This window comes from Sparus aurata, chromosome 8 (genome assembly GCF_900880675.1).
Source record: "Sparus aurata chromosome 8, fSpaAur1.1, whole genome shotgun sequence".
In the NCBI taxonomy this organism is placed as follows: domain Eukaryota; kingdom Metazoa; phylum Chordata; class Actinopteri; order Spariformes; family Sparidae; genus Sparus; species Sparus aurata.
Genome location: NC_044194.1, coordinates 15933884 through 15961720, shown reverse-complemented (window position 1 = coordinate 15961720; position 27837 = coordinate 15933884). Strand labels below are relative to the sequence as shown.

At 39.5% G+C, this 27837-nt stretch overlaps 5 protein-coding genes across 8 annotated transcripts; 3 read left to right on the top strand and 2 right to left on the bottom strand.

Annotated features, from left to right (window-relative positions):
• On the top strand, window positions 1–4717 carry tmpob (thymopoietin b). The gene is made up of 6 exons (XM_030426343.1): window positions 1–642; window positions 771–888; window positions 1898–2053; window positions 2282–2391; window positions 2480–2580; window positions 2777–4717. Exons 1-6 carry the CDS (start codon window positions 409–411, stop codon window positions 3168–3170), a joined length of 1113 nt encoding a protein of 370 aa, XP_030282203.1. The 5' UTR covers window positions 1–408; the 3' UTR covers window positions 3171–4717.
• Window positions 4718–5589: 872 nt separating this feature from the next.
• LOC115586011 (L-lactate dehydrogenase C chain) lies at window positions 5590–11802 on the top strand. Of its 4 annotated transcripts, none has more exons than XM_030424737.1 (8): window positions 5590–5723; window positions 7959–8095; window positions 9332–9449; window positions 9665–9838; window positions 9914–10087; window positions 10173–10290; window positions 10667–10790; window positions 11317–11802. In XM_030424737.1, exons 2-8 carry the CDS (start codon window positions 7967–7969, stop codon window positions 11482–11484), a joined length of 1005 nt encoding a protein of 334 aa, XP_030280597.1. In that variant the 5' UTR covers window positions 5590–5723; window positions 7959–7966; the 3' UTR covers window positions 11485–11802. The 4 variants fall into 4 exon arrangements, with proteins under 4 accessions (XP_030280597.1, XP_030280593.1, XP_030280594.1 ...); XM_030424733.1 differs by lacking the exon at window positions 5590–5723 and adding an exon at window positions 7293–7475; XM_030424734.1 differs by lacking the exon at window positions 5590–5723 and adding an exon at window positions 7351–7577.
• A 1648-nt stretch (window positions 11803–13450) lies between these two features.
• On the bottom strand, window positions 13451–15443 carry LOC115585921 (spexin-like). The gene is made up of 6 exons (XM_030424582.1): window positions 15375–15443; window positions 14819–14890; window positions 14678–14723; window positions 14534–14593; window positions 13660–13743; window positions 13451–13557 (listed from the first exon to the last, which is right to left on the bottom strand). The coding sequence occupies exons 2-6, from the start codon at window positions 14879–14881 to the stop codon at window positions 13499–13501; spliced, it is 312 nt and encodes a 103-aa protein (XP_030280442.1). The 5' UTR covers window positions 14882–14890; window positions 15375–15443; the 3' UTR covers window positions 13451–13498.
• Window positions 15444–16568: 1125 nt separating this feature from the next.
• golt1bb (golgi transport 1Bb) lies at window positions 16569–20667 on the bottom strand. The gene is made up of 5 exons (XM_030425477.1): window positions 20468–20667; window positions 19239–19330; window positions 18961–19139; window positions 18784–18865; window positions 16569–17148 (listed from the first exon to the last, which is right to left on the bottom strand). Exons 1-5 carry the CDS (start codon window positions 20490–20492, stop codon window positions 17110–17112), a joined length of 417 nt encoding a protein of 138 aa, XP_030281337.1. The 5' UTR covers window positions 20493–20667; the 3' UTR covers window positions 16569–17109.
• Window positions 20668–21739: 1072 nt separating this feature from the next.
• On the top strand, window positions 21740–27790 carry slc35b4 (solute carrier family 35 member B4). The gene is made up of 10 exons (XM_030425476.1): window positions 21740–22119; window positions 23247–23360; window positions 23461–23563; window positions 23658–23707; window positions 23794–23875; window positions 24014–24074; window positions 24708–24817; window positions 24932–25007; window positions 25096–25171; window positions 25279–27790. Exons 1-10 carry the CDS (start codon window positions 22043–22045, stop codon window positions 25526–25528), a joined length of 999 nt encoding a protein of 332 aa, XP_030281336.1. The 5' UTR covers window positions 21740–22042; the 3' UTR covers window positions 25529–27790.
• Window positions 27791–27837: the final 47 nt, after the last annotated feature.

Sequence of the window (27837 nt, the reverse complement as noted above, 5' to 3'; positions counted from 1 at the left end):
AATAGCGGGGCTGGTTGTTGTTCGGCCCTGTTGCGACCGCGGACAGACCGAAGCAAGTGGACCGGTTGGAAGCTAAGCTAATCCAGTCTTATTACAGCTAGTTTATTAAGATTTCTGCATTGGCTCCACCTGCAGCACACGCGTGTATCTGTTTCCGAAAAATCAGAGCTACCCGTGAGTATTTTATCTGTGAGGCTAAGAAGTTAAACCGGGCATTTATTTTGTTTAACCGCTTCTGGGCTGCTAGCTGAATTGGCAGCGGCAAGGCGCCAGTCGTGTTTGACAACAGCGCTATTCAGTCACGTTCCCTGTGTTGTTGTTGGTAGCTGCCGACCGAACGCGCTAATTTCCGTTTGGTGCAAGCGGCAAAATAAAAAAGGCTCCCGATAGCTAAAATAAAGTTAAAACATGGCAGAATTCCTCGAAGATCCGTCGGTTCTCACGAAAGATAAGCTGAAGAATGAGCTCGCAGCCAACAATGTGCCACTTCCCAGCGGAGAGCATAAAAAAGAAGTGTACGTGCAGCTGTATCTGAAAAACTTGACTGTGCTGAACAACAAGAAGAGTCCGCCTGCAGACACCTTCTCCAGCGACGAAGAGTTACCTGCTCCCGTTGTGTCCAACAAAAGCCGATCTGGAAGAGTAAGTGACTGCTTTTTAATGAGTTTTTATCTGTGTATATCTGAGATGATACCGTGGGCGTCTATATGGATTGATTGCAAAAGTGTGAGTTGTGATTTTTGCGATATGTAACTTAAATCATTTTGCAGAAAGCAACCAAAAAGACAGACAAACCTCGCACAGAGGAAGTGGAGGTGACAGATCTGACTGATGAAGATTTGAAACAACAGCTGGCGAAACATGGTGTGGAGTCGGGACCCATTGTCGGTGAGTTTCCTGCAGGGCGGTTTCAGGCTCCAAGTGGAAACGCGGGTTTTCTGTGTTGTTTTTCCAGCATGAGAAATTAGATTGAAGTTAGTCGGAATTGCCAATAAATTGATAAGGAATACATTTTTGATACTATTGATTGATTTAGCAATTATCAAACAAAGGGATTCACTTAAAAGAAAACATATCCAGTTTTGCTTTGTCTTGTTGTCCAGTTTAGCTACTAGAATCTGGTTATATTCAACCAGTCATAACCGAGAAAAACACTTTTGTGATTTGAGGGCTTCCAAGTTAGTTTAACTGTAACGTTAGCCCAACAACCCTGACTGTTTGAGGCCAAGATCAACATTGATATTTTAGTTTTAAAAATCTTATCTGTAAAATAAATAAATAATAATAATTAAAAAATAATAATACTAATACTTTTTCTAAAAATCCAGTTTTTGGTCACTGCAAATTAATGTTCATTACTGATCATATACACTGATACGCGGTTTATGCAAAATGCTAACATCAGCCTACTTGATTTATCTATCCAGTTTGGATTAGAAGTTGGGCGAAAATATGTGTAAAACATTTTTTAAATTATATTATTGTGATTTTAAGACCATTTTTTTTATTCCATATACTACTGATGTAGTGATAGTTATAATAGCGAAATATTGTGAAAACTGCCATTCAGTGAGTAATGAACTTTAAATCCTGGTATCCAGACACAGGAATTATAATGTGAAAAAAATATTGAAGTATCCTAAATAAATCACAGCCAAAACGATAAATAAAATACTTCCTCTATTTGTTATAATGAAAGTGAAAACCCTGCAATTTATTCAGGCAAAATGTTGGTTAAAACACAGTTTTATGCCTAACAATAAACTATATCGAAGTAAGCTGAAATGATCAAGGACTTATACATACATTATACAAATAATATGACAAAAATGTATAAATCATTCCTCAGTGTTAGTAAAATGTTTCATGTCATTTATCCTTTTTTGCCTCTGTCCAGCCTCCACCCGTAAGTTGTATGAGAAGAAGCTGCAGAAGCTTTTGGACCAGCCTCCAGCTGAACCTGAAGCTCCTACAGATGTCACAACTCTCCCCAAGGCAGACAGTAACCAGAACGGCAACACAAACTCTGACCAGTACAGTGATAAGGAGGATGGTGAGATCTGAACACACATTACCAATGAAGTTTCACAAGACTCTCCAAGACAAATAACCTGAATATATCACTACATCTTAAAACATGTTTTCTTTTCTCCACACAAAACTATCCAGACAGTTTGGTAAATCTGGTTCTTGCAACAGGTCCCTGACTGTAAAACCTGATGACTAGTACTGATATTGCCATGCTGTGTCTACATAACAATGTTGTTGTTTTTTTTTACAGAGGAGATTGCTGCCCCTGAACCAGAGCCAGTTCCTGTAGTAGAGAAGCCTGTGAGGAGCAGAGGGAAAACCCCAGTCACCACTAGAACCAGCAGCAGACGACAAACCAAGGTGAGGCACATGCCTTCCCCAACCTTAAAGAAAGAAAAGAGTATATTTTTTGAGTTGGTACCAACATGTTTTTATATTATTCTGACAGGTGGTGGAGGAAATTGTTATTGAAGAAACACCGAAGAAGACCAGTAAGAGTGTTGTTGAAGATATCCTTGCCAATGAAATAAGCACACCAACAGGCATCAGGTAACAGTTGATGATTTTTCATGCTCACAAACAGCCAAGCACGCTTTTAACTGGAGCTTTCACTCACTCAGCAGGGGTAGCTGGAGGTAGCTTTCCTCTATATAAATTATTTTCCATTTGTGAAATACTTCTTCTTTAAGTTTGTTTGTTTTGTGTGCCTAGCCTCAACGTTTTATTGTGTTGTTTCCCTCAACAGTGCAACCTGTCGGCGTCCAATCAGAGGGGCAGCTGGTCGACCAGTCAAACCAACCGAATACTGGCTGGATGAGTCTCGTGTGCAGCACACTCTCTACACTGAGAACCGCTCCTCTTACGCAGAGTCTTTCTCCATAGCAGGCAGCAATGTCTCTTCAAGCAAAGCACCAACCAGACGAGGCTTCTTGTCTGTGCTGCTCAAGCTCCTGCTCCTCGTTGTGGTGGTCAGTTCTCTTTACTATGCCTACCAGAACCTGGATGCCGATCACATCAACGCCCTCAAAGGTCTCCTAGACAGCGTTATCGTCCCCGTTCAGGGCATTGTGAACAACGCAGCCACCTACCTGGGCATCAGCGATAGCAGCAGCGGTGCTCCACAGAGCGCCGGCATTTAAAGACCCTCAGCAGTCTCTCGCCATGCCCACACCACCTTCCCGCCGCCTGCCACAGCACACCACAACTCAAGCAGTACACTTGGCACACCTCTTCCTTTAACCTTCATGGTTGGACAAAGGACACAGATTAAATTGGAACTATAAACTTACTCCTCTCTGGACTCTGGTTTTCCTCCCACCACAAGAGGAAACAGTAGCTTCTGGATAACACTGTTTTGTGGCAGTCAGAAGAGACTTGTTTTAATGTGGATTTTAATCTGTGAATTGTTTTGTGTCTTTGTGTGTATTTAACCCTTGTATCTAGAAACGAGTGCAGAATGGAAAAGTCAGGATAACCATGCATGGTTGTAGTTTTTGAAGGTCAAATTGTAGTTTCTAACTCTCTGTGCCAGGTGTTTTTCTGAAGGTGAAGTGCCTGGACACTGTTAGCACTTAGTGCCCTCCCATTTTAAAGCACAAAGCAGTGCTACTAATACCAGAATGTCTCAGTGTTTCTGTACGAATTTCAAAATTTGCTCTGTAGCTATAGAGTTAGAGTGATTCATTATTTCTATGGTGCTCAGGTCGATTCAGCTCAAACCTTTTAATATGTTCTGTGTTGGGAGGAGACACTTGGTGTAATCAGGTTACATCACTGCATGAGGAAAATCTGCCCACGTTGAGGTTATAAAGTTTTTTGTTCTGTTTTTTTCAGGGGCTAATCGCTGCTTGAATCATTGTTTATGGGGCTTTGTGATCATGATGAAAATGATAATTCTGGTCACTCTGTTCTAATGATTTTTACTGTCAGCGGATTTAATTACAATTATGATGAAGAAAGTTTTAAGTACTTTTATCAAAATCCTCATTAATTTGCATACAATACTCGAAATAACTCAGCGTGTTAAGTAATATCTGCCAAGGAAACTGAAATTGCAACATTTGATCATGGATTGATTTTCCAGCCCTGCCGGTGTGCCCATTTCAGTTTACATGCTTTGGGTTTAGTGGTCTGTTGTGCTTTTTTTTTGCTCTGTTTTTTAATTAGATTTCTGATCCTTCGGTCCTACATGCAGGATTGGCTTTTGCAGTGCACCCACATAGCCCAGCTCACTGACAGCACGTGTCCATACATGGCGGGTCTGTTAAGAAGACACATGAAAAAAGTTGATCAGTTTATTCTCTTCAGAACTATTGAATAATTCTGCCTGTGAAAAATTATCACAATTAAGTCACTGTAGGTAACTGAAGGGGGTGTTTTTACCCACTGGGGGTGATGTTGGGGGGTGAGAAGAATTCTGGGGCATCTTTGTTTCTATTTTGATATTTTTCTAAAGTGGTGTGTTGAACTTTTTATAGCACATTTTAAAGTTTGAAAGCAATATGTAAAACTTTCAAGTGATACTGTATCTTAATCTGAATCTTAATGATTTAACACAAGTGATTCATCATCAGGCAGCTCTCCCACAATGGACAGAAATGACAGGGGTTATGTGGGTAAGGATTTTTAATCTGTTTATTTATGATATTGTAGGCGGTGTATCATGAAATAAACTTTGTTGTTATCAGATGTGTGTCCTTTGTCTCTATCTTTTTAAGCACAATACCAGGAGCTTTGCACATTTTAACCAGGTCATCACAACACGTAAATGCATTAATACTGCCTAAAGCTGCAACAACCAGTCGAATAATCATTTAATCTAACTAAGAAACGTGCCAAATTCTTTGATTATTTAATTCAGTTGACATTTTTTAAGCACAACATTTAAAATTTGCTGGTTCCAGCTATTTAAATGTGAGGATTCGCTGCTTTTCTCATATTTTTGACTTTTAAAGGAGGGTCTTTGGGTTTTGGACCATTGGTTGGACAAAAGAAGAAATTAAAGTTTTTTAAAGTGGTCATGTTGCATTTTCCCTGTTAGAGAACCTTCCAGACTTCCCAAATTGCAGTTTTTTGTAGTCAATACCAGGGCACCATCTGTCCAACTCGCGCATTACTGCTTTTTGGTAAAATCTGACAAACAGACATGGCTTCTAAGGCTAATAGTGATCTTGGGCGTAGCTGCAGCTTATCAGATATCTGTCTTATCTGATCCTCCCACTGTAGTTCTCCTCTGAGAGGAGTATCCACCTGCTGGCCTAGTGGTGTCTGTGCTTGAGAAGGAAATGCAGCTCAGCAGTCAAGTGTCCTCAAGACGTTCAGATCCATGGGCAAGTAAAATCACTGAACCTCTCTTGAACTCATCTGTCGCACAAACAACATAGGTCATAAACGTGATTTATGCCATTAATTACCTTTCTCAGAGTAGTATGTAGCCATCTGTGTTTAACAGGAAATTACAGTATGTGTTGTTTTAGGAGACTGTTGTAGCAGCTCACTGAGGTGACCCTCGGAGTGCCAAACTGAGACTTTGTAGGGGATGGAGAGGCTTAATCAATTAAATCCAGCAGGCTGCAGGCTGACAGAACAGCAGGAAGAGGAGCAGGCACACAGTACAACACAACAAGAGTGAGTCTGATCAACTGTTGGAGAAAGGACTTCACTTTCCAGCAACTGGACCCTCGAGACAACAGGTGAACATCATGATTTTAACTGTTTTAAGTAGAATTTTAGATTTAGATTGAATTTGGGAGGATTTTGGTTTATGGTGCAGTCGTCCAACCATTTCTCTAAGAAGTGACAACAGCAGAATTTAAATTGCATGCGTCTTGCTGTTCATGCTCTCTGCTCCTTGTGCAAATTTAAGGCTTTTTTTCGGTGCTTTTCAGCCTCCATAGAATTGCAGATTAAATGTATTTTAGTCATCTGTTCATCCACCACGTATAAGCGGGTCAATCTACAGTTTTTTCATCACAGCTTCTTGTTTCTCTGTTCACTAAAGATAAACGAAAATGATATTTTGTTTGTGTTTATTCTCTTGAGGTGTTTCGTGGATTGTGTCTCATTAAATATTTACCCAGATAAATAGAAGAAATGTTATCAAAGTGACATGTTTTGCAGAAGGTATTATCCCATTAGCAGGGCCCCAAATTTACACAAGCCAAAAAAGCAGGTAGTCTCCTGACCGGATATTTGAACATTAATTTGCTGTTTTGCAGGTGGACAAAAAGGTTACCTTTGCACCCTGCGGTAGTTGAGTAGTTGTACTGAAAATGACTGTTTATAAGGATTTTAGATTGTAGTTTTCTAATGCTTAAGGTGTCTCTGCCACCTGTACTGCACGCTGTCTGTGTTCAAGCTCACGCTCAGTCACATACAAGCATTCGACTAATCACTCAACCTCTATCTTGTCGACAGTTTGGACATAAAATACATTTTCTGTTGCTACTGTGGTGCCTTGATCATTCCTGTATTTTTATTTTAGGTTATTAAAAGTTCTCTCCCCTCCATGTCCTTGCAGACTAAGCCACCTCATTAATGACTGCTTGTGTTTACACACTGAGCGCGCATTGCTTTAATCCAGTTTCACTCTGGGCAAGTGAATGGACAGTTTTACCGCTGCACTTTCATTCCAGAGGGAGATGATTCGTTTTTGCAGACGTCTTGGCTCACAGAAACGTGATTAATTTCAGAACTGGCTCATCAACTACTGTTAATTTGCAGCAGTAATCTTGTGTGCAGATCACAGTATGTACAGTCTGCAGCATAAAGTAAAAACAGTCCCCTAGATGTGCAACGTGCTGAAATACAGTGGCAGCTAAATCATGCATGATTCAGATTTCTACATATTTCTTATTTAACAGTGGTAGTATTATAGTTTTAATTAGTTTTTATTTATTTATTTATTTATTTATTCATTTAGCACACTAATACAAAGCAGCAGACAGCAACAAAGGAAATGAAAGCAAAACATGCTCAACTTTAGAGGCTTATAGAACAAATCTCGCCTCCATAAAAACAAGCAAACGAGCAGCCACAGGAACCAGAGGGGCAGATATCAGATAATGCATCATACTGTTACATCCCTTACACTGTTTATAATAGAAGTCATTTGTTTCCGTTCTCCAGATTCATCTTATTAGATACAAGGTTACTGTTTAGCTGTAGTCCAGGTGCAGCAGATGGAGGCCGCGTTAAGGGATTACTGTAACTCCTTTAACAGTCTGCAGTGAAGTTCGCCATCCGATTATAGTTCTCTGTCCTCCATTTGGGGAGGAGGGTGGAGGGAGGCAGAGGAGAGGAGCTCTGTGCAGCTCACAGCTCCACAGTCCGGCCTCAGAGTCACATGCGCTCTGTGCTGCCGCTGCAGCTGACTGGATACCTGCCTCGACTGTCTGGACTGCACACACACACAGTGACTGGAGGAGGTGTTGTGGATGCAGAGGGTACGCAGCTCTGTGAGAACACACCTTAGGTATCCATTCAGTCTGCAATGCTGATCACATGGTGGTATTTATACCTCGCAGCTCGGAGCATCGCAGAGAAATGCAAGTATTGCTGCTGTTTTTGTGCATGTGTGGCTGCTCGTCTTTTCAAGGTGAACTCTGAGGAAGACTAATGTGTGGGGGACGGAGCTCAGCCGGTGTGTTTTTCTTTTTTACTTGTAACGGATGTAGATTTCATGGAAGTCATGCTTCCATTAGTGAGATGAACGTCAGGCTTAATTTGTAATCCCTCTACGCTCAGAATATCTATGCTGTGTCTCGAATGCAGTATTTATGAAGTTCGAGCATGCAGCCCACTTTCTGGATGCAGGACTGTTCCCCTCAGTTGTGACTGTGTGTGTGTGTGTGTGTGTGTGTGTGTTTGTCACGACAGTCTTTACTAAACAGGAACACTCTTCTCTTTCCTCATCTCTCCCTCCTCAGCACTGAAAATGGCCTCAATCCTGCAGAAGCTGATCACCCCGCTGTTCAGTGGTCCTCCTGAGCCCCCCAGGAATAAAGTGACAGTGGTGGGCGTGGGCCAGGTTGGCATGGCCTGTGCTGTCAGCATCCTGCTCAGGGTAAGAGCCCCCCTGCTTCTCGCCTCTGCTCAGATTACATGCCTGCCTGCTGGTGGCACAGGATGGGGTAATACCCAGGATCCTCCTAGACTGACTCTGGATTACTGACCTCTTGGTGTCTGAGCTAGCTATTATCCCTTTACTGTCCTTGTTAAGGTTTGGTGACAATGACAGAGAAATGGACTTGTCACCAAGAGGGAAAATCCACAATGACTTTCTGCTAAAGTAGATCAGCCCGGCTTCCCTTCCTCCTCCTGTCTCCAGAGTAACAAATCATTTTAATTAAATGTTCTTGTAGGCACAGTAGCGAAGTGCAGGAGTAGGTAAACAAAAATATAGATTTATGATCAGGTTTTCATTTGGTATGTGACCAAGCAAACACGTCCATCCTGTTTTGCCATCTGTTCTTATGTCTCTTTGAGACAATTCTGCAATAAGATAATGTTTTTTCAGTAATTTGCCATAATGTATGCTCTATATTTAAATGATTGTTATCTCTGTAAAAGCAGTATAAAATACAAACAAGTTCACATATTAAGTGATTGCTTCCTTTTTGAATCACCCCTTGTATAGTGTAGCTTGCAGCTATTCACTGCAGCATGTGATTGGCCTATTACCACCATACAGTCTGTGGTGTGACAAAGTCTAATCTAATCTAATCTAACAAAACCTTAATTTAGCAACTCTGCAGTAGTTGCTTTTTTTAAGTAGAAAACAAAGGCATGAAATGAAGAACATTATTGTAGCCATTCCCAAATTTAGGAATGACAGGGCCCAAGTGGGAATAAGAAATCTTCTGGGGCCACCGAAAACACACGATACTAAGATGATTAGTAGCATTCAGCTAAATGTTTTTTATTTTATATACATAATAATACTATGTGAGCATGGACCTACAGCAAACCAGTGAAAAAACGTTGTAAAAATGTACAAAAATTTGGAAATTGGAATGTATTCAGTGTAAATGACCTCACAAGGCCCACCTGCAGTAACTTTGAGAGTCGTTGTTCTATTTCTATGTTGGTTCTGGTATCGTCATTGTTTCAAACAATCCCAAGTCCCTACCGAAACAGTGTGTCTATGTTGTATCTATATATTTAGTCCCTAAAAACAGTCAGCTTAAACTTCTTTATTGAGGTGAGTTCAACTGAAAGAACGGGTATGTTGCTGAATGAGTGGATTCTGGGGTGAAGCAGTTTTTTGTGCGTCCTTCTGAACTCTCCTTGCCGTCTGCAGGAGCTGGTGGATGAACTGGCCCTGGTGGATGTGATGGAGGACAAGCTGAAAGGAGAGATGATGGACCTGCAGCACGGCAGCCTCTTCCTCAAAACACCCAAAATAGTCGCAGACAAAGGCAAGTCTATACCTCAGATGTGCCAAAGAAACTCATCTCAACACAGTTCATGTATTTGCAGGATGCAGAAAACTTGCTAACACTGTGACCAAACCAAATTTCCATATTGGCATTAAAAACAGTAAATGTGAATACCTTTATTTCTATAGAAGTCTAAATCTCAGAACTTTTTAAAGGTGATGACGAATCTTTTCTTCTTCCCTGTTGTCTCTCAGACTACTCTGTGACAGCAAACTCCCGCATCGTGGTGGTGACGGCAGGAGTCCGTCAGCAGGAGGGAGAGAGCCGGCTGAACCTTGTCCAGAGGAACGTCAACATCTTTAAACACATCGTCCCTCAGATCGTCAGGTACAGCCCCGACTGCATCATCATCGTGGTTTCCAACCCAGGTCAGTCTAGCACACACTTGTTCATTCTTTCGGACAAACAGCGATCACCCTCTTAACGTCAGCACTCTTCAACAGTTGATGTGCTGACTTATGTGACCTGGAAACTGAGCGGCCTTCCCAAGCACCGCGTCATCGGCAGCGGCACCAACTTGGACTCGGCACGCTTCCGCTTCCTGATGGCTGACAAACTGGGAATCCACGCCAGCAGCTTCAATGGTTGGATCCTGGGAGAGCATGGAGACACCAGTGGTGAGGACTTGTGGGATTTCTGCCTAAGTGTTACTGGTTCAAGGCTGTGACTGTGTGGAGGTTGATGGTCTCACCGGTGTTTCAGTGCCTGTGTGGAGCGGGACAAACGTGGCTGGAGTCAACCTGCAGACGTTAAACCCGGACATCGGCACCGACTGCGACGATGAGAACTGGAAGGAAACCCACAAGATGGTGGTGGACAGGTAGGTCAGACACGTCTGCTCACATACCTCTGGTCTCTTTAACATTAAGCCATTTAGCCCTCCTCTGTCTCATAAAACAAGGATTGCATTGGTATGAAAACAGGATATTTTTTATAAGGATCAAAATCAGTGAGATCGTCTTACAGTCCATGACTTTGCATGAATATCAATTTAAATTCAACATACTCTCCTTCTGTCTCCCTCTGGCTGCTGTTGCTCTCATCTGGACAAAAACAACAGTCTTGAGAGAAAATCTGCTTCTAAGAGTTTATTTCAGTTTATTTTTAGCACTTCTCTTCCACAGTGTTACCACTGAAACAAACTGACTGTAATAAATCCAAACATGAATGAACATGCGACATGTTTTGTCTCTCAGCGCATACGAGGTGATCAAACTGAAGGGTTACACCAACTGGGCCATCGGTCTGAGTGTAGCTGACCTGACAGAGAGCCTCATCAGGAACATGAACAGGATTCATCCAGTGTCCACCATGGTGCAGGTAAAGCCTGCTCGCGCACACTGTCATTCCCACAATTTATGTCTCATGTTGTAGAAAGCAAGATTGTCATGTCTGTTCTGTTTATAAACCAGGCTATTTGTTTTATCAATACTATAAAAGTATAAAAACCCTCAATAATAAAACACAGCCTGTATTTAGAAACTGCCTTCAAGCGAGCCATCAGGACGACTTGTATAAGGTTCTGATGTCACAATTACACTGACACCGTCCTCAGTGCCTGTTCAGGCCTGTAAGTTCTGACCAATCAGACATCGATATGAGGAACTGTACATGCTATACGTTAGAATCTTCTGTTATGTAGGTGTGAGATTAGTGAGTAATAATGACTTTCAGGTCTTAGCATTTCGATTTAAGTTATGACTCACAAAATGCTTTTTTGGGGGGTTCAGTCTTTTTGAATATGAGCGTAAGAATTTCTTTTTATTAGCTCTCTGCTGACACTTTTCTCTGTTTTGGGGATGTATATATTCACAACGACAGTAAGATTGTTGTTCGCTGTGTTTAGGGCATGTATGGAATCAGTGACCAGGTGTATCTGAGTCTGCCCTGCGTGCTGAACAGTAGAGGCGTGTCCAGCGTGGTCAACATGACCCTGACGGATGACGAGGTGGCTCAACTGCAGGCCAGTGCCAACACACTGTGGGACATCCAGAAGGACCTGCAGGACATCTAACTGTGCAGCAGGGGGCGCTGTAGCTGCACCTTCCTGACTGCTCAACACCTATATCATTATCACTGTGCAGTCACAAAAACACCACACAGCTCCACCTTCTACACCTTCAGCCCACTGCCCTCTGTAGATTCACAGCCGTTGTTAAATACCCTCAGATGTTGCTGTAGGTTTCAGTTTGTACTCGTCTGCACACTGGAGATGAAACGTTACATAAGCTGAGTCAGGCGCTGCCCTGACTCATTTGTCCTCAACTGTGCTGCAGTGTGGGAACACTCATGTCGCTCTGATGTCTAATAAAGTTTGCCGTTGCCTGAACAGGAAGTGCATGTGTTCAGTTATTCAGTGCGAAAGGGAGAGCAACTACACAGTATTTATTTACCATTTTCAAAGTGTTATGATCATCAGTTGCAACTTCACAACAACTGGTTTATAAAGAATGTTATTGTTCACAGTGAAATAAAAAGTTTGATTAACTATACATTTACCATTTATTAAAGGTGCAATATGTAAGAATTGGAAACCTGTCAAATTTAATCTCAAAACAAATCGAGGGCTGCATATCGCCAAAATAACAGCTGCTAACTGTAGCCACCTTGGCTAGTTAGCTCAGCTAGCCTTGCAGCTAGGGGTTTAGACTCGGAGCTCAGGGACTGATGTCAGGGGAATGTCAAAACCAAGATGCACCAATTTGCTTTTTCATCACCAGGTTTGCTCCACCGAGTGGAGCCAAACTGCGCCAGCAGTGGAGATTGTCTGCGCGATCCCCACTGAATGAGTCACAGAATGATGATCAAAACTCAGAGAGAAGGTCTTTGAGAAATTCACTTGTATCAGTATGTTTTTTTTACTATTATATGAGCCCTTTAATTAGTCTGTTTTTCAGTACTCTTTACAAGGGACAATAAGACAATTATGTCTAAATCACAAAGTGACAAAAGCTATAAAGTTGTTCTTTCTGTTTACAGAAAGAATAAAGGAAAGTTTCTTTAGGAATATATCACATGTCCCCCTTATCCATGTCCAATGGGCAATTTGAAGGGGGATGGCATCTCCCCTGCCCATTCCCTCATAGCAGACAGGGGTAGAGGGGTTGTTTGGTTCAATATGTCCGTCTAGTCTGTCTGACTCATTGATCTTTTATCTGACTGATGTTTGTAACAGTTAGAATCTATGACCCCAATCTTGGCTCCATGATGAATCCATCCCCCTGTCCTAAACAAACAAATCACCTACTGTCTATGTCCATCCTTAAATATCCATATGGACTGTCAACATGTGCATCAGGTTTGTAAGGAAATGCAGACATCGATCACATGTAGGGGAAACATTGATAAAGACAACGCTAAATAGCTTCACAGTTGATGTTTCCTGTCCTAAATCTAACAGGTTGGAAATTTGTGGGTACATTTGCTGTATACAAATGAAACACCTGTTGGTGAGTGAGCTGGTGTCAAACAAAAAGCAGCACAGGTTGTTGAAACGGTGAACAGAAAATGCCGGTTCAATTAACAAATGGAGTTTTATCTGGATTAAAAGCTCGACTCCACTACATGTCAGCTGCTGACCGTTGTTTGACCGAGTCATGGCTGGTTCAGGCTGCCGTTTCCAATAAGACTCACTGAGCCGCCTCTCCCAGTGACCTCAGCGTAGACAGTGTGATGATGAATGGTGTTTAGCATGGTGTTAATCACTGGTGGGGTGTGAATGACTTAATTGTTGCCCCAAGCTGACAGACTCTTTTTTTTTTTTTTTTTTCCTTAATCGATAACAATATGTAGGACTGTGAAGGGAAATCCTTCCATTTTGAGGATTCTGCAAGTTCATTCATGAGTAGGAGATGTGATCATTCAAGTCCAGAAATAAATAAACAACTTGTGGAATTTAACAGTCACAGCTCACAAACAAGGCAAGGGAGTTTTATTCATACAGTACATTTAATGAAATAATAAGTATACTACAGTGAAAAGTGACACAAAACATGATGAACACAAGAAAGTAACTTGTGGTGAACGCGTCAAAAATAGTTCAAATCAAGTTCTTGTTCTTCTGAGTATTTGTCTGGATTGCCTCCGACTGAGGAAGAAAATACATGGAAAAAAAAATGTTCAGTTAAAAACATAAAGTTGCTCAGATGTTGGTGAAGCAGAGTGTTGGAAATAACTCTCGGGGTTTTACCTTCTTCCACGGCTCGCTGCAGCAGCTCCAGAAGAATCGATGACAGAGAGAACCCGCGTCCATCACTGCTCGGGATGTGACTCACTGCAGAGAGACGAAGACGTTTAACAAAGGAAACCAGATGCAAAACCAAGAACCATGAAAGAAACACAAACATAGAGGAGACATGTTTGCCTGAAAGATGACCTTCATTTTTGTGAGAAAAAGTCATATCAAACTGATGTAACTGATAAGTCTCGTAGTAAGAATAACTCATTATAAAGTGCCAATTAGTTACAAATGGTTTTATTGAAGGTTAATGAATCATTTGTGTTTTATATATTTATATACTTTATAGCTCATGGATAGTGCATGCTATTGAAGGTGCACTAAGTCGTTTTTGTAGCCTTTTAAAAATCTTCTGCAGTCTCCAACATATGTGACTTTAGGCAAAGTAATGTCAAAGTCATTATGAGGTCAGAGTAGATAAAGATAGATAAAGGAAGAAGAACTGCCCATCAATAGGGCAGAGCCACGTCTCACTTTCATTTGACAGGTGACATTTTTTTAGTGACAACTATTTTCAGAACTTATTTGACAAATTCTTCTTTTGAAAAGTGACAGCAACAAAAATCAAAGTGGCGGACACAAGTCCTCAGAGTCCTCAATGTAAATCACACCTACGGTTGTTTTCAAGTCAATAAAAAAGCTCAAAGTTCAATAAAAAGCACTGGTTAATTATTAATAACCTTTAATGAAGTCTATAATAGTAAACATTTCAAAACCCCCTTTCAAAGGATCACTTATTATGTAGTGGTACAAACTTTACATTACCAATAATAATACCACACCACTGCTTACCTGACATTATTTTCTCTCAGCTGAATTTGCTCACCTGAATGTAAAGTGTCTCCTTCCTCTCTGTTGGTGCGCTCCAACACTGAGCGGTGTCCTTCTGTAACAGATCAGCAGCGTTTAATTCAACCAGGCAGATCAAAACATAAAAAACTGTTTTTAAATTTCCTCCGCTAATTCTTACGTGCTCCTTTCAGGTATAAGATGGCCTGAGGGGTCCAGTTTCTCCACTGAACAGTGACAGAAAATAGAAAACAGTTCTGCCTCAGAATTATGTTTAAATTCATCTAAAACATTAAAGAGAAAAAAATCCATTTGGACCCACCTGTGGTGCACTCCAACACTGGCTGACCAATGTCACCACAAGTAATGAGACAATTAGAGACATTGTTGAATCCTGTAATGACATTTAATTTAATTTAGAATAGCACAAACAGTGCAATTCATGATTATAGAAATAAAAGAGGAGAAACAACAACCAACATTTTTTAATGAATCAGTTATAAGCAGATATGAGGACGTTTTCAAGTGTTGATTATTGTAAAGTGTCAACAAATATAACTTCTCTATGAGGAACTATTTTTACATTATTGTCATAGTTGTTTTTTTGTTTACTACATTATACGCCAACATCCATTCTTGAGTGTTAACAAAAATATAGTCATATTTCTGCTGACAACCACGTAACAATGTGTTATTAAGAGTATGTAATATGTTTGTATACTTATTATAAATGCTAAATGTATCAAATTTTGATTTTAATTGTAACATGATCTCTAGAGAAATGTTGAAGTCAGCTGCCTTGAATGTTTTAGGTAAAGATACTAATAACAATAACAATAACAATAACAATAATAATAATAATAATTAAAATAACTTACTGTTTAATTGATGTGTTGCTCTCCTGCAGGCTGCAGCTTGTCTTTGATTTGTGCTTCAATCCTCCTCTGCTGTCACATTATAAAGAAAACAAAGCAAACCACCTCATTATAGAGCCAGACTGATGAGGGTGACAGGTAGTTTAATTATGTCACGTTGGGAGTGACGGGTGTTGTTGGACATGTCATTGCTCGTTAATCAGAGACACATGAGCGAGAGATTTAAACTTTTCTGATCAGCCGAGTCTCTTCGCAGGGTCACCGCTGAGGTTTTTATGAATGAAGCTGATGTGATGACAGTTCGTCAGTGAGAATGTGGGCGTAGACACCTGTGTCAGGTCGGTCCATGTGTTGATGGTTTCCATAATAAGCTGACTAACAAAGCAACATGAGTGTGTGTGTGTGTGACAGAGAAGGAGAGAAAGAGCCTTAATGGTTAATGGTAAATAATGACAACATTTTCCTTTAAGATGTTATTCAAGCTATTTATTAACTATTTACTTTAAACGTCACATTATTTACTATATAAGTGGTGTGTGAATTTTTAGGTTTAATTTTTTTTTAGTTACACTGTCCTTTATTATTGACGTTGCACTGTTGTTGTAATATACTCAATGTTTTATGTTTATTATTGTATGCTTGTTGTTTTTATGGTTTTAATCATGAATTTTCTTTCTTTTTTTTTCTTGAGTTTTCATGTTGGCCTGTTTATTCACACATGACTGTTTCATTGTGCTTTTGATGGGTGCTATCCAAAAAAACTAATAAATAATAATGATGTTGTGCTGTTAATAATCACATAAATTAAAACTCTGATATGTACTTAATTCTGCTGAACTGTTTTTTGATGCTTACTGTACATACAGATCAAAAAATGCTAAAATAGCTGACTGAAGTGTTAATATATAATGCTACTATTATTATTGGTACATCAAATGAGAGACTTAGTGGATGAATGAAGCTGCTTTTAATTATCAAAGGCATATTTTAATAAAAATGCTACATGAACTGAAACTTTTACTCATCTAACTCTACTAAAATTGTTGGATTTGTGACAGAACTCAAAGGCTCTTTGGTGAGAAGGACACTTAAGCAATGGGAGTTAGTACACACAGTACTTTAAACCAGGGTTATTACACTGAAACACTGGGTGGCATAAAAATCTGATCTCTGCAGCGAAAAATATATAAAAACACATTTATAAAAGACACACTTTATTTCAAGTATGCACTTACAAAAGTTACAGTAAAACATCTCCATAACAAACCTCTTCAAACTTTTCCACAGTTCGGGTTCAACATTTAGCTCAACAGTATTTATTTTAATGTACAAAATTCCAGGAAGGACTCAAAACAAAAAGCTCTCAGCGACGGTCGAGGCACACGATCTGGCGGAGTGGATGCTGTGAAGAGCTCCCGACACTCCGCTAAATTAATCCAGTGGTCCCAAGTTATCAGTCCATAAATATCAGACTGGAATGATACAAAATGGGAGACCTGCTTCCAGCTTTTGAAATGCAAACAAGAACAAAACAAAAAAATCTCTTCGTAGCGTCGTCCAAGTCGGATAGAAAAAACATCATGAAGTCAGTCAAACGTCCGCAGGTACAGTTGTGTCTTTTGTGCAGGGAAATGTTTCGGATTCACAGTTCTGGAGTGGCAACGACCAAAATATACAGTCACGAATAGAGACTATGATAAATACTAAAACTCTCCTCCGGCTCGAAAACTGCCCTCTGTTATACCATGTTGTTGCTCTCCCCAATCTTATCCACCAGCTGGAAGAGAAAAACAGAACAATCCACAGTTAGTTTTTACCACTTACACTGATCAGGATAAAAACACAAAGAAAAAACTTAAGATATCTGTGAAAATGTTTGACACCAAATAATTTCAACAGCTGAAGGTCTAAACAATATTAAAGGGTTTCAGGAGTTAGTCCAGTGTTGAGTGCTACAGCTGCAGGCAGTTCTGACTTCTGAATTGCAATGAAACACACCATTTCTATTTGATCAAAACCTGCCTACTTTTCATAAAACCAGGTGTTTTACTCTGCCTTTACAAAGCACTGACATCAGGGTTTCTCTTTCAAATTGGGATTCTTACGTATTGTTGTTGCTCTGGACAGTAGCCAGGCTGTTGTTGTTGTTAACACTAGCCCCTTTTAGATAGAAAATGCGCCACACAGTTGCTCATTTTGATGTCCGCGGATGAAGTGATGGACTGACTGCTGTGATCAGCTGTTTCCTGGTTTTTAAAACTCCCCGGCTGTGGGTCACACAACAGTGCACGTCATGCACATCGACGACTTGGATTTACATAGCAATGGAGGTGGAAAAAAGTGTAACCTCCGAGGCGCCAAATTGGCGGACCAAAACAGACCCCCAGTATACCACCTTCTGTCTAAATCCGTGGACCGAGCCGTAAATAGGACAGCCAAACTGGCGGCTTGCTGCCCAGTACAAAAACGACTACTGTCTTTGTTGAATAAGATCCTTCGCTATCACTACTGCCAATGACACTGGACAGTTGCAGAAACAGTCATTTCATCACATTCAAAAACAAAAGAAAATCATCTTGTTTTGTCCTTTGACTTTCCAACAATCAACAACTCTGGTTTTGTTGAAATAAACCTTTAACTCACTCGTTGATTTCAACATATCAGGAGAGGAGAAAAACAGATGGGAAAACGGTGTGTAAAACCAGAATATTCTCCAAACTAATCAATTGAATTAAAGGCTTAACTCAACCAAATAAGAATTCTTTCTTTTAATTTTCAGTTCTAGTTTTTGACGTTAATTTAAGTGTAAAGAGATAAAACAGAATTTGAGAGCATGATGTTGACACAATCAGATATCGTAAGACTAAGACAAGATTTGGAAACCACTGAAAAGGAAGTTTTCATCGAAGACTTTTACGTTCTGATATCGGATCCTGGACACTGACAGTCTTCATAAACTTACAAAGGTCTCACACAGACAGCCGACTCTAGGAGAGGAATCTCATGGGGCCGTTTTAAATACAAGGGAGACACTGTTATCAGCCCAGACAAGAGAGTGACTGCCAGCTCTCACACTTCAGCTCAAGTCCTCCTATCAGTGTTTGTAACTATGTTTTCTAAATCCATACAGATTGACAGTATTTCAAAATCTAGCTTCTTCCAGAGCTTTCAACTGCATCACTCAGTCTGGACCTGCTGAAAGATCTGGCAAAACTTGGTTAGTTTGCTTTGTCAACGTACCAGGATGCACCAAAACAGAAGTAAAAAAACTCCCTTTAAAAGTAAAATACATAAAATACTTCACAAGGACTGAGACAGAAGTGACTAAATAGTTGCCTCAAGCTAGTTTTATGTCTCAAATAATTTATATTTTGCAAAAATGTCCAATCACAGATTGTGATGAAATACTTACTGAACTGATCCCTGGTAAGCTGAGCAAAACACCGAGCACAGGAACTCGTCTGATGAAGCCAACTGCCACTGGGAAGAATCCCCTGTTAATGAGAGCGTCAATGAGTTGAGACCAAAAATGAAGACTAGTTCAGGATAGCAGTGATAAGGAGACTGTTGTATTTCTCTTTGAGCTGACCTGAATAAGAGGAAGAACCCATAGATCTCCAGAACAACTCCAATAATCGGCCAGCCGATCAGAACCACAAACACTCCTCCCAGGAAGAAGGTGGTGGCTTTCGCTTTGTGTCTCTGGAAGAAGAATCTGAATGTTCGCTCAAGGCCGATGACGAAGGAAAGGCCTGAGACAAACAGAATCTGCACAGAAAGCAAAGACGGACAACACGATCACAGATGTAACACGTCTCACAGATCATATGAGTGAGATGTTGTTCATAGAATTATGGATCAACTCACATTTCCAATGGCGAGGAGAGCTTTATCAAAAAACAGCATCATCCCAAAGAAGAGGAAAAACACGCCGAACCCCGTCAGCCCCATCCCAATTTCTGTAGGATTTAAGAAACAAAACACTTATAGCTGTAACATCACATGTCATAAACTGTAGTAAAAACAGAGCAGATGCAGACACTAATATCATCACAAACAAAAACTACAGGAAATAGGAACAGGACTGTGTTAACAAAAAACAACTTTAAAATTCAGTATGTGTGGGTGAGACTAAATAGGTTTTGCCATGTTGTTTATATTCACACAGTTATCCTTTAAATATTTCTGGTTCAATCATATTATTGTGGACGATGTTGCAAATCACTGCATATGACTGCCAAAACACAATATTGTTTTTTTAAACTGATCATTGCATCTATGTGATAAATGACATAAATTATTTTATGTGTTGTGTCTTGTGTGTCTTGTGTGGTTACTGAACCAATAAACTGTTTTGAATGGGGTTTTTCTGCCAACTCTTAAAGGTGCAGTATGGAGTTTTGGCAAGGACGTTTCAATAGTTTTTCTCTGACTGATTTTGTTCATGCCTAAACAAACTAAATAACAAACTCTCTGAGTTTTCATGACTGAAAAAAATGAATAAACAAACTGACGTTAATGGACAACACAATTTCACAATTTCATACCTTTTAACTTTGTTTCTAGCTTCAAACAGTGTTCTGGGGACCTTATTGTTTTTATTCATTTAGTTACAGAACAAATAAACATTTATGAGTTTTTTAATATTGCAAATACACTTACAATCAATTATTCATCTTGGTCAAATTATGAAAGTGAAATTCATAAGACATACACATACACTAACACTTCCATGCTAACATTACATTACTTTATCAGCAACATTTTCACACTAAAAGATTAATCGAAACTGTTTTTGTAACCTGTTGATTTAAGTAATAAATTACAATTACTATGTAAATAGATTAAGATAATATGTATAAACCAACAGTTCTTAAATGAAAGGTTCTTTGGAGGTCATAAATGACACATTTTTCCAATTTATCCATAGTTATTTCTTCTTTTTAAAACGGTGACGTACAGCTACGTGACGTAGCATCGCTCCCAGCCAATGGCGTTTGAGCTGCTAACCTCATACATTTAGCTAACCCCGGGCTTTACACACAAACAAACACTGTAAAGACGAAGAACAGCGTGAAAACATGACCCGGTCTTACTTTGTGAATCCGTGAGTGAAATCATTTTGGCAGCAGCAGGAGGATTTATCGGTTCACTCAAAGCTCGCAACGACTCTAACCTGCTTCTTTGGCTGTTAGCGCTAACTAACTGATGCTACAGGAGCAGCGATGAAGGCGAAGCTAGCGGTTCGCTGCTACGCCACGTCACGTAACGTCACGTCTTCCGGAGCCACGCAAGCGCGTATTGCAACAAAGATCGTCTAATTATGGTGCTCCTTGTCCAACCATCAGTTGTGCTTCTGAAAGCTGAAGATGTGTTTGTTACTTTGTTAGTTGGGATTGACATACATTACAGAACAAACTACTCAACAGAATAAGAAGGAGTTAAACTGTTTCCCTCTTAAAGTGCTCAACATCACAGTTTTGCATGTGCATTCATATATTAGTAATCTTTAACACTCTGCTACTCTTTGCTGAAATGTCCTTAACCTCCAGGACTGATTGAACTTGTAATTGAGTACTTTAACAGTGTGGCATTGCTACTTTTACTTACCATAAGTTAAATCTCTAATCATATCTTCCTCCACAGGTCATAACTACAGATTTTTCCCTTAGATGGCATCTCAAAATAAATCCACCAGAATGCTGCTGTTTAGGATCTAGGCAGACCAGAATTCCACTCTACTCACTTTACTCACATTTCAACTTGCAGGATTTTGTGCAGTATTGATGAGCAGATTTGCTGAAAGCAGGAGGACAAAGCTGACATGTAATTCCGTTGTTAACAAATTAATTAATTGATTAACAAGTTAAAACATTTAGATCGGTATTGCACAACTGTCAGGAGATGGGAACCCACATGAATATTGACATGTATTTCGCACACTGGTAAGATCCATTAATAATATAACCTCTATGCATCTGCTATCATGGTTATTTCATTAAGGGTCACAGGGGGTTATGCATTTATCACCACCATCTATGATTGTGCATTTGTAATAGATATATATCAGTAAACCTACTCAATGTACATAAGCTGGGTATCAGGAAAACTCCACTGACTAAAACAAGACCCAATGGAGTTTTGTTTTTGTTTGTTTTTTTGTTTGTTTTTTTATTCTGTGTTTTGTTGAACCAAGATATCCGGTCAGAGTGAGTGCTCTTCATATTTTTTGAGGAAACTACTGATCTGCGCATGCTCGTTCAAACATTTCTGTGCATCATGACTGCGCAGAGATTGCGCCGTTAACGCGTTGATTTAAGATATTCGTTCGCTATTTTACGCATATTTCATTAATATTTACTCCTGGTATTACTCCCAAAACAATACGTGTATTTAATTTGCAATAGTGTTGAAAATAAACAGACGTTTAAGGACACTGCGCACCTTTTTCCTTGATTTTCCTTGATGAACTACAACTCCCATGAGCCCACGCGATACGGAAGCGGTCAACCATAGATTTAGACGTGTTCTCTCAAACAGGAGTTTGAGTGGAAGAAGAAAAACCTCACAGAAAACATTAACCGCTGCTTGTTTGCAAATATGCTCCTTTCAGAAAACCGCATCGTTAAGTGACATTTTCTCCACCGTGTTTCTCTTAGCAGTGAGCCAACATGGGGACATATTTTGCCATTGGTCTTGTCTTTATCGGATGCTGTAGCAATGTGGTGTCTCTGGAGCTGCTTGTAAGGTCAGTGACAAACTTAGACTGTCATGTAGACTTTATTACATATAAGTTTTAACAGCTGTCACATATTTTTGGTGACATCCCACTGAACGAGTAGCTGTTAGTGTATGCAAAGTGTAGTTAGAGTGGAGTGACACATTAGCATAAAGTCAGAGGTGGAAACTAACTATTTAGTTACACATTAAGTCGTTTTACTCACGTTCTTGTGCTTGTGTTGAAGCTTTATTCCTTCTTCATTAAGTTCTCATGAGTGGTCGCTCTGGTACCTTTAAAAAACAAGACACTAGAGAACTTAATTCATCTAAAAGGTAGTTTTAATGCACAGCTGTTAAACATACTGTAGTTACTCAGGAAAATAATACATAATGTAAATCTACATTATATTGTATAGTGAAATAAAAATCCATACATACACTGAGTGATACTTAAAAAGAACAAACAAAATGGAGAAGAAAAAAAAAACTGATAAAGGTTTATCCAGAGTGCAAATTGAGTTGCACAAAAAACATTGGTCATTTATTTTTCTGTTTTATCCTAATTAGCTTCTGCCAAAGGAGTTGCCTATATTTCTGAGGTCCATACATACAAAATATTCAAATAAAACATTGATTAAAAACATGATAGCTTTCAATGTTAAAAACAAAGCAGATCTTTATTCAACACAGCCAAGTAAATAACAACACCTAACTATTCTATGATATAGACAAAATAAAGAACAAAGTGACGACAACTAGTAATTACAACAACACAGATAAATTAAGCAAGAATTAAACTGGAACTTTTAAGATTTCATTTGGAAAATTTTGGCAGTAAAATGTCTCAAACTGACAACACTATCATGATACAATTTGTTGAGTTGTGTACTACTTGAGTGTAAGTTTACTCAAGTGAACAGTGTGTTTCATTTGGTCGCCCGTCACTACAACTTGCAGGAGGAGATAGTTGGAGAGTGAGGAATGAAATCAACAAATTTAACTAAACATAATGAGAATAAAACTTTTAACGCATTGCCTCGTACGTGAACATTCTGTGCCTGAGTCATATCGGATAGATTTTCATCAGCACTGGTGGTTGTTTATTGGTGTATTCACTTCTTTTCTTGCCTGATTTCTGTCTGATGTGTCCTCCAGAGAGTTTCCAGGATGCGGCAACATCGTCACCTTCGCCCAGTTTCTATTCATTGCATTAGAAGGTTTCATCTTCGAAGCAAACTTTGGGAGGAAGAAACCAGCGATCCCTGTACGGTAAGAAAACAAAAAATCCACTCGTTGATGGAGTTTGAAATTCATACTGCAGGAAAGATATCACACTAAAACCAACCCATTGTGTCTCTTTTTTGTCCAGAAACTATGTGATCATGGTGACCATGTTCTTCACAGTCAGTGTGATCAACAACTACGCTCTCAACTTCAACATTGCCATGCCGCTACACATGATCTTCAGATCAGTAAGAAGTGTTGTCTGTCTGCTTTAACCTCCATCCATCACCTCCACCTCAGTCTGATCTCCATGTCTGACCTGCTGCCTTTTTTTCTTTGCAGGGGTCACTGATCGCAAACATGATCCTGGGAATAATAATCCTGAAGAAAAGGTAAATTCTTACTTACAATAACACCTTCATGTCTCAGTATTAGTCTGCAGTTTGATTGCTTTTATGTGTGTCTTCTCACCTTTCAGGTATTCAGCAAGTAAATACCTGTCAATAGCTTTAGTTTCAGCTGGTATCTTCATCTGCACCATCATGTCTGCCAGACAAGTGGTGAGTCCTCACAGAACGTGCCGCACCACTGTAACAGTGCTCAAATAACTCATTAAGTATATTTGCGACATTTTAAATACATATCTCTCTTTTGAAATACCTGATATATATATCGATGTTGCTGTTTTGTCTCTGCAGAATGTTGCCAATGAGGGATCAGAAGAGCAAGGCTTTTATGCCGTCATGCACTGGCTGATAGGTGAGTTGGTACCACTTTATTTGAAGGGTTCTGACATGACACCTGTCATGAATATGAAAGAGTCTTTATGTATGTTTACGGCTGTTGTCCTTAAGTGTAATTCAATAATTTTTGTCATTTTTAATGAAGGTTGGGGTTAATTGTGGTATGCGACATCAGCATGCCATTACAAAGCCTTCCACCTCTGTGATTGATTAGTTAGGTCAGACATGACTGTTTTTAAGATAACAGGGAACCGGTGACTTTTAGAGTGCAAACTCTAGTTTCATTTGCAATAGGACTGCAACTAATGGTTGTTTTTATCATAGATTTATTTTAGCTTTTTATCATCATCAATCATTTAGACTATAAAATATTATAAAGTATTATTATAAAGGCAAATGTTCATCATAACTTTTGTTTCAAGCCAGCGGTCCAAAACACCAAGATGTTACATCAACAATAATATTAAAGAGAGAAAAGCAGATAAATCTAAAGAAAACAGTTGGCATTTTTGCTCGATGAATGACTTTCAATTAATCATTTCAGCTCTAATTAGAAAACCTTTTTATTAATAGATAGAAACAACCGGCAATATTAGAATGACATCATAAAACAGTTTTTTGTTGTTTATGTTTACTTCCGTCCACTCAGGTATCGGCATGTTGACCTTTGCTCTCCTGATGTCTGCGAGGATGGGTATTTTCCAAGAGACGCTGTACAAGCAGTATGGAAAACACTCTAAGGAGGCTCTCTTCTATAATGTGAGTCTTCTGTCTGCTCCAGCACGTAAAACACACCCACAGAATTCAAACAGCTTCAGGCAGAGTTGTGCTTCATTTGAGTTTAGTAAGTTTGTCTCTCCTCTCTCTGTCCAGCACTGCCTACCTCTGCCGGGCTTCCTGCTGCTCTCCACAAACATCTACAACCACGCTGTCTACTTCAGTCAAAGCAGTGAGTTCTTTCTGGAGACTTAGCGGGTGGAAAGTTAATGATTTGTATCCTCAACTCACAGATTAGATAAATGTCTTCTGTCTCTCAGCTCCTGTCGTTGTTCCTGAAATTGGACTGACGGTGCCGATAATGTGGGTCTACCTGCTGGTCAACGTCATCACACAGTATCCTGTCAAAACAAGCTTTATCTCACTGCCTTACAGATGTAATTCGCCTTCTTGGAATTTAAGTGTAACTTTCTCTTGTTTCAGACTTTAACCAGTTCTTTCAGATATGTGTGTATTCGCGGCGTGTTTATTCTGACCACAGAGTGCGCCTCGCTGACCGTCACTCTGGTGGTGACTCTGAGGAAGTTCCTCAGCCTCATTTTCTCCATCCTTTACTTCCAAAACCCCTTCACCACCTGGCATTGGGTGGGCACGGCTGTGGTCTTCCTGGGAACTCTGCTGTATACGGAGGTGCACAGCAGCCTGCATGCGGCACTGCGTGGACCCAGAGTCAAGGAGAAGAAGGCCGAGTGAAGAAGAAGAAGGAGGGACTGGTGGTTGAGTAGAAAAACTGCCACAGTGTTGGACTTAGTAAATTTTGTTGACTATCCTGCAGCGATTTTATACATTTTCGCCATTTTATTTGCATACTTGACTGCACATCATAGGACTTAAGTAAGCCCCCTCGCACCAAGACACTACAGGTTAAAGGATAAAGCCTCTCTTATTTTTATTATTGTCAATAAATCCCATGAAAAGTTACTGGTAGTGACGAACAAAGAGAATCATCAGCCAAATCTGCAGCTGCTCTCAACTCTATGGTGCGTAACTTTACCACCTTTCAGCTCATTGTTTACCTGTTTGACTCACAACTTTACAGTTGTGGTTCACTTTAAGGCTGCAACCAATGATCATTTAGTCAATAAAATGTCAAATAATTGTGAAAAATTCTTATTAAGATTTCCCAGAGCCCAAAGTGACATCTTCTTCTGTACGATCAACAGTGTTAAACCCAAAAACTCTTCATTCACTATCATAAATGAAAAGAATTTTCATAACCCTAACAAATATTCGACACTGTGCTTGAAGAAAAAATACAGAAATTAATCAAAATAATTTGTACGGCGGTACGCTCTCTCCACTCTCACAGCGTCTATTTCGATAGCTGGTTTCAGCACAGAAGCTCTAATAAATCATTTTACACTTCCTGCTCAGCACCAACAGAAAGTGGACATAGTTAATGACGAGCTGGTGAACATAGTGGAGCTTTTAGCAGCTAAAGAGCTGGATATTTCCCTCAGGAGGTGGTGATTGAGACCACAACAGAACTGGGAGAGAATACTAGACGTACAATCATTATGTGGACAGAGACACAATTCTAAATGAATGATAATGTTGCTCCATAATTGCTGTTAGACTGTTTCACCATATCGGCTTTAAATGTGATGATAATTCTAAAGTTTCAACGATTTATTGATTGAAGACAAATTAATCTGCAACTATTTTCATTATCAACTAAAAAATGTGTTTAAAGGGGCTCTGTGTAACTTCTGTGTCATGCTGGAAGCCGGTCATTACTTAACGTTAGTGGACTCCATTTCTAGATTAAAGGTAGCTACTGATGCACCAAGAGGAGGCACTCGAGAAAGTGCATAAAGTCACATCCTTTGGACTGTCGCAGAAAATATGTCCCGAGTCCTTCTAAAAGAAATCCACAGTCCAGCAGCAATATACAACTTAAACAAATCATCCACAGGATTGTGAAGGCAACAGGAAAGGTCTCATTTTACATGTCTCGTTAGAATCTACACACAAATTCCTACAGATTGTTACATAGAGCCAGTTTAGGGTTTTCCACTGATTTCAAATATTCAATGAATCATTAAATGAGATTTTGCTTCCTTTTTTGGTTCCTAAAATACTTTGAATATTAAGGTCTTTGGACTGTTGGAAAAAACAAGACTTTTTCTATGTCAAATTGTGCTGTAAGATATTGAGATGGGCTTGTTTCACTTTCTTTCTAACTCAAATTTTTAGGCAGATGAATCGATAATGAATCTAGTTTAATTGCAGCAATATTGCACAGTAAATATGTCTGTTGTGGTTACAGCCTGTTTACACTGCCCCCAAGTGGCCAAAAAAACCTTGCGGGTTAAAAAAACAGGATATATATTGGGGTTAAATAATCTAAAACATCTGGCCACTAGTTTTTCATGAACGTTGCGCTAACACAAGTTAGTTAATGGGGCATTTTTAGGGAACTATTTTCAGCTGCGGAGTAATACACAATTGTTGCGCTAATGATTATCTGCAGTAGCAGCAGCACTCACGTGTTTTTAAATTGTTTTTGAACAATAAAGCTCGATAATAGAGAAAATAATATGACAGACTACATGTTAGTTTGTTTTTTGTTGGGATTTGTTGATTATAAAAATACAGGATATCGTCAGTTCTCGTCTTTAGCGTTCGTACCTTGTTAGCGTTCACAGATGCAAAGATTTTGGTGCAACTTTCTTTTGTCTGTAATGTTGTGTGAATATTTATTTTCTAAACACGACAGCTAATATTCCACTCCATATTAGCACTGATGCTAACGTGCATAAGTAGGATTACACAATAATGTGATGCCCTACTGAGAGGTGATTTATGGAGATTGTGGGTTGTCTTTTTTCTCATGTGTCAAATTGTCTCAGGTGTTTTGAGCCAGTACTTCAACAAGAATTTCATTGTTTAGTTGAATAAATATTTACACTCCCTGCGCACTGACATTAAACACAACCTGGATACAAATACACACTGTGGAGTCTTTGTGGAGTTGTTTGTTTTGTAAGTTTTACACAAAA

Bases quoted from the DNA above. Each gene is read 5' to 3' on its own strand.
- tmpob (XM_030426343.1), top strand. From the start codon at position 409: ATGGCAGAATTCCTCGAAGATCCGTCGGTTCTCACGAAAGATAAGCTG. The intron at 643-770 runs GTAAGTGACTGC...ATCATTTTGCAG, and splicing joins ACAAAAGCCGATCTGGAAGA to AAAGCAACCAAAAAGACAGA. The intron at 2,392-2,479 runs GTGAGGCACATG...TTATTCTGACAG, and splicing joins GCAGCAGACGACAAACCAAG to GTGGTGGAGGAAATTGTTAT.
- LOC115586011 (XM_030424733.1), top strand. From the start codon at position 7,376: ATGCGCTCTGTGCTGCCGCTGCAGCTGACTGGATACCTGCCTCGACTG. The intron at 7,476-7,958 runs GTACGCAGCTCT...CTCCCTCCTCAG, and splicing joins AGGTGTTGTGGATGCAGAGG to CACTGAAAATGGCCTCAATC. The intron at 10,291-10,666 runs GTAGGTCAGACA...TTTGTCTCTCAG, and splicing joins CACAAGATGGTGGTGGACAG to CGCATACGAGGTGATCAAAC.
- LOC115585921 (XM_030424582.1), bottom strand. From the start codon at position 14,881: ATGTCTCTAATTGTCTCATTACTTGTGGTGACATTGGTCAGCCAGTGT. The intron at 13,744-14,533 runs GTGAGCAAATTC...GTCTCTCTGCAG, and splicing joins AGGAGACACTTTACATTCAG to TGAGTCACATCCCGAGCAGT. The intron at 13,558-13,659 runs GTAAAACCCCGA...TTTCTTCCTCAG, and splicing joins GCAGCGAGCCGTGGAAGAAG to TCGGAGGCAATCCAGACAAA.
- golt1bb (XM_030425477.1), bottom strand. From the start codon at position 20,492: ATGATTTCACTCACGGATTCACAAA. The intron at 19,331-20,467 runs GTAAGACCGGGT...TAAATCCTACAG, and splicing joins TTCACTCACGGATTCACAAA to AAATTGGGATGGGGCTGACG. The intron at 18,866-18,960 runs GTCAGCTCAAAG...TCTCATTAACAG, and splicing joins GGGTTCTTCCTCTTATTCAG to GGGATTCTTCCCAGTGGCAG.
- slc35b4 (XM_030425476.1), top strand. From the start codon at position 22,043: ATGGGGACATATTTTGCCATTGGTCTTGTCTTTATCGGATGCTGTAGC. The intron at 23,708-23,793 runs GTAAATTCTTAC...CTCACCTTTCAG, and splicing joins ATAATAATCCTGAAGAAAAG to GTATTCAGCAAGTAAATACC. The intron at 25,008-25,095 runs GTGAGTTCTTTC...TCTGTCTCTCAG, and splicing joins TGTCTACTTCAGTCAAAGCA to CTCCTGTCGTTGTTCCTGAA.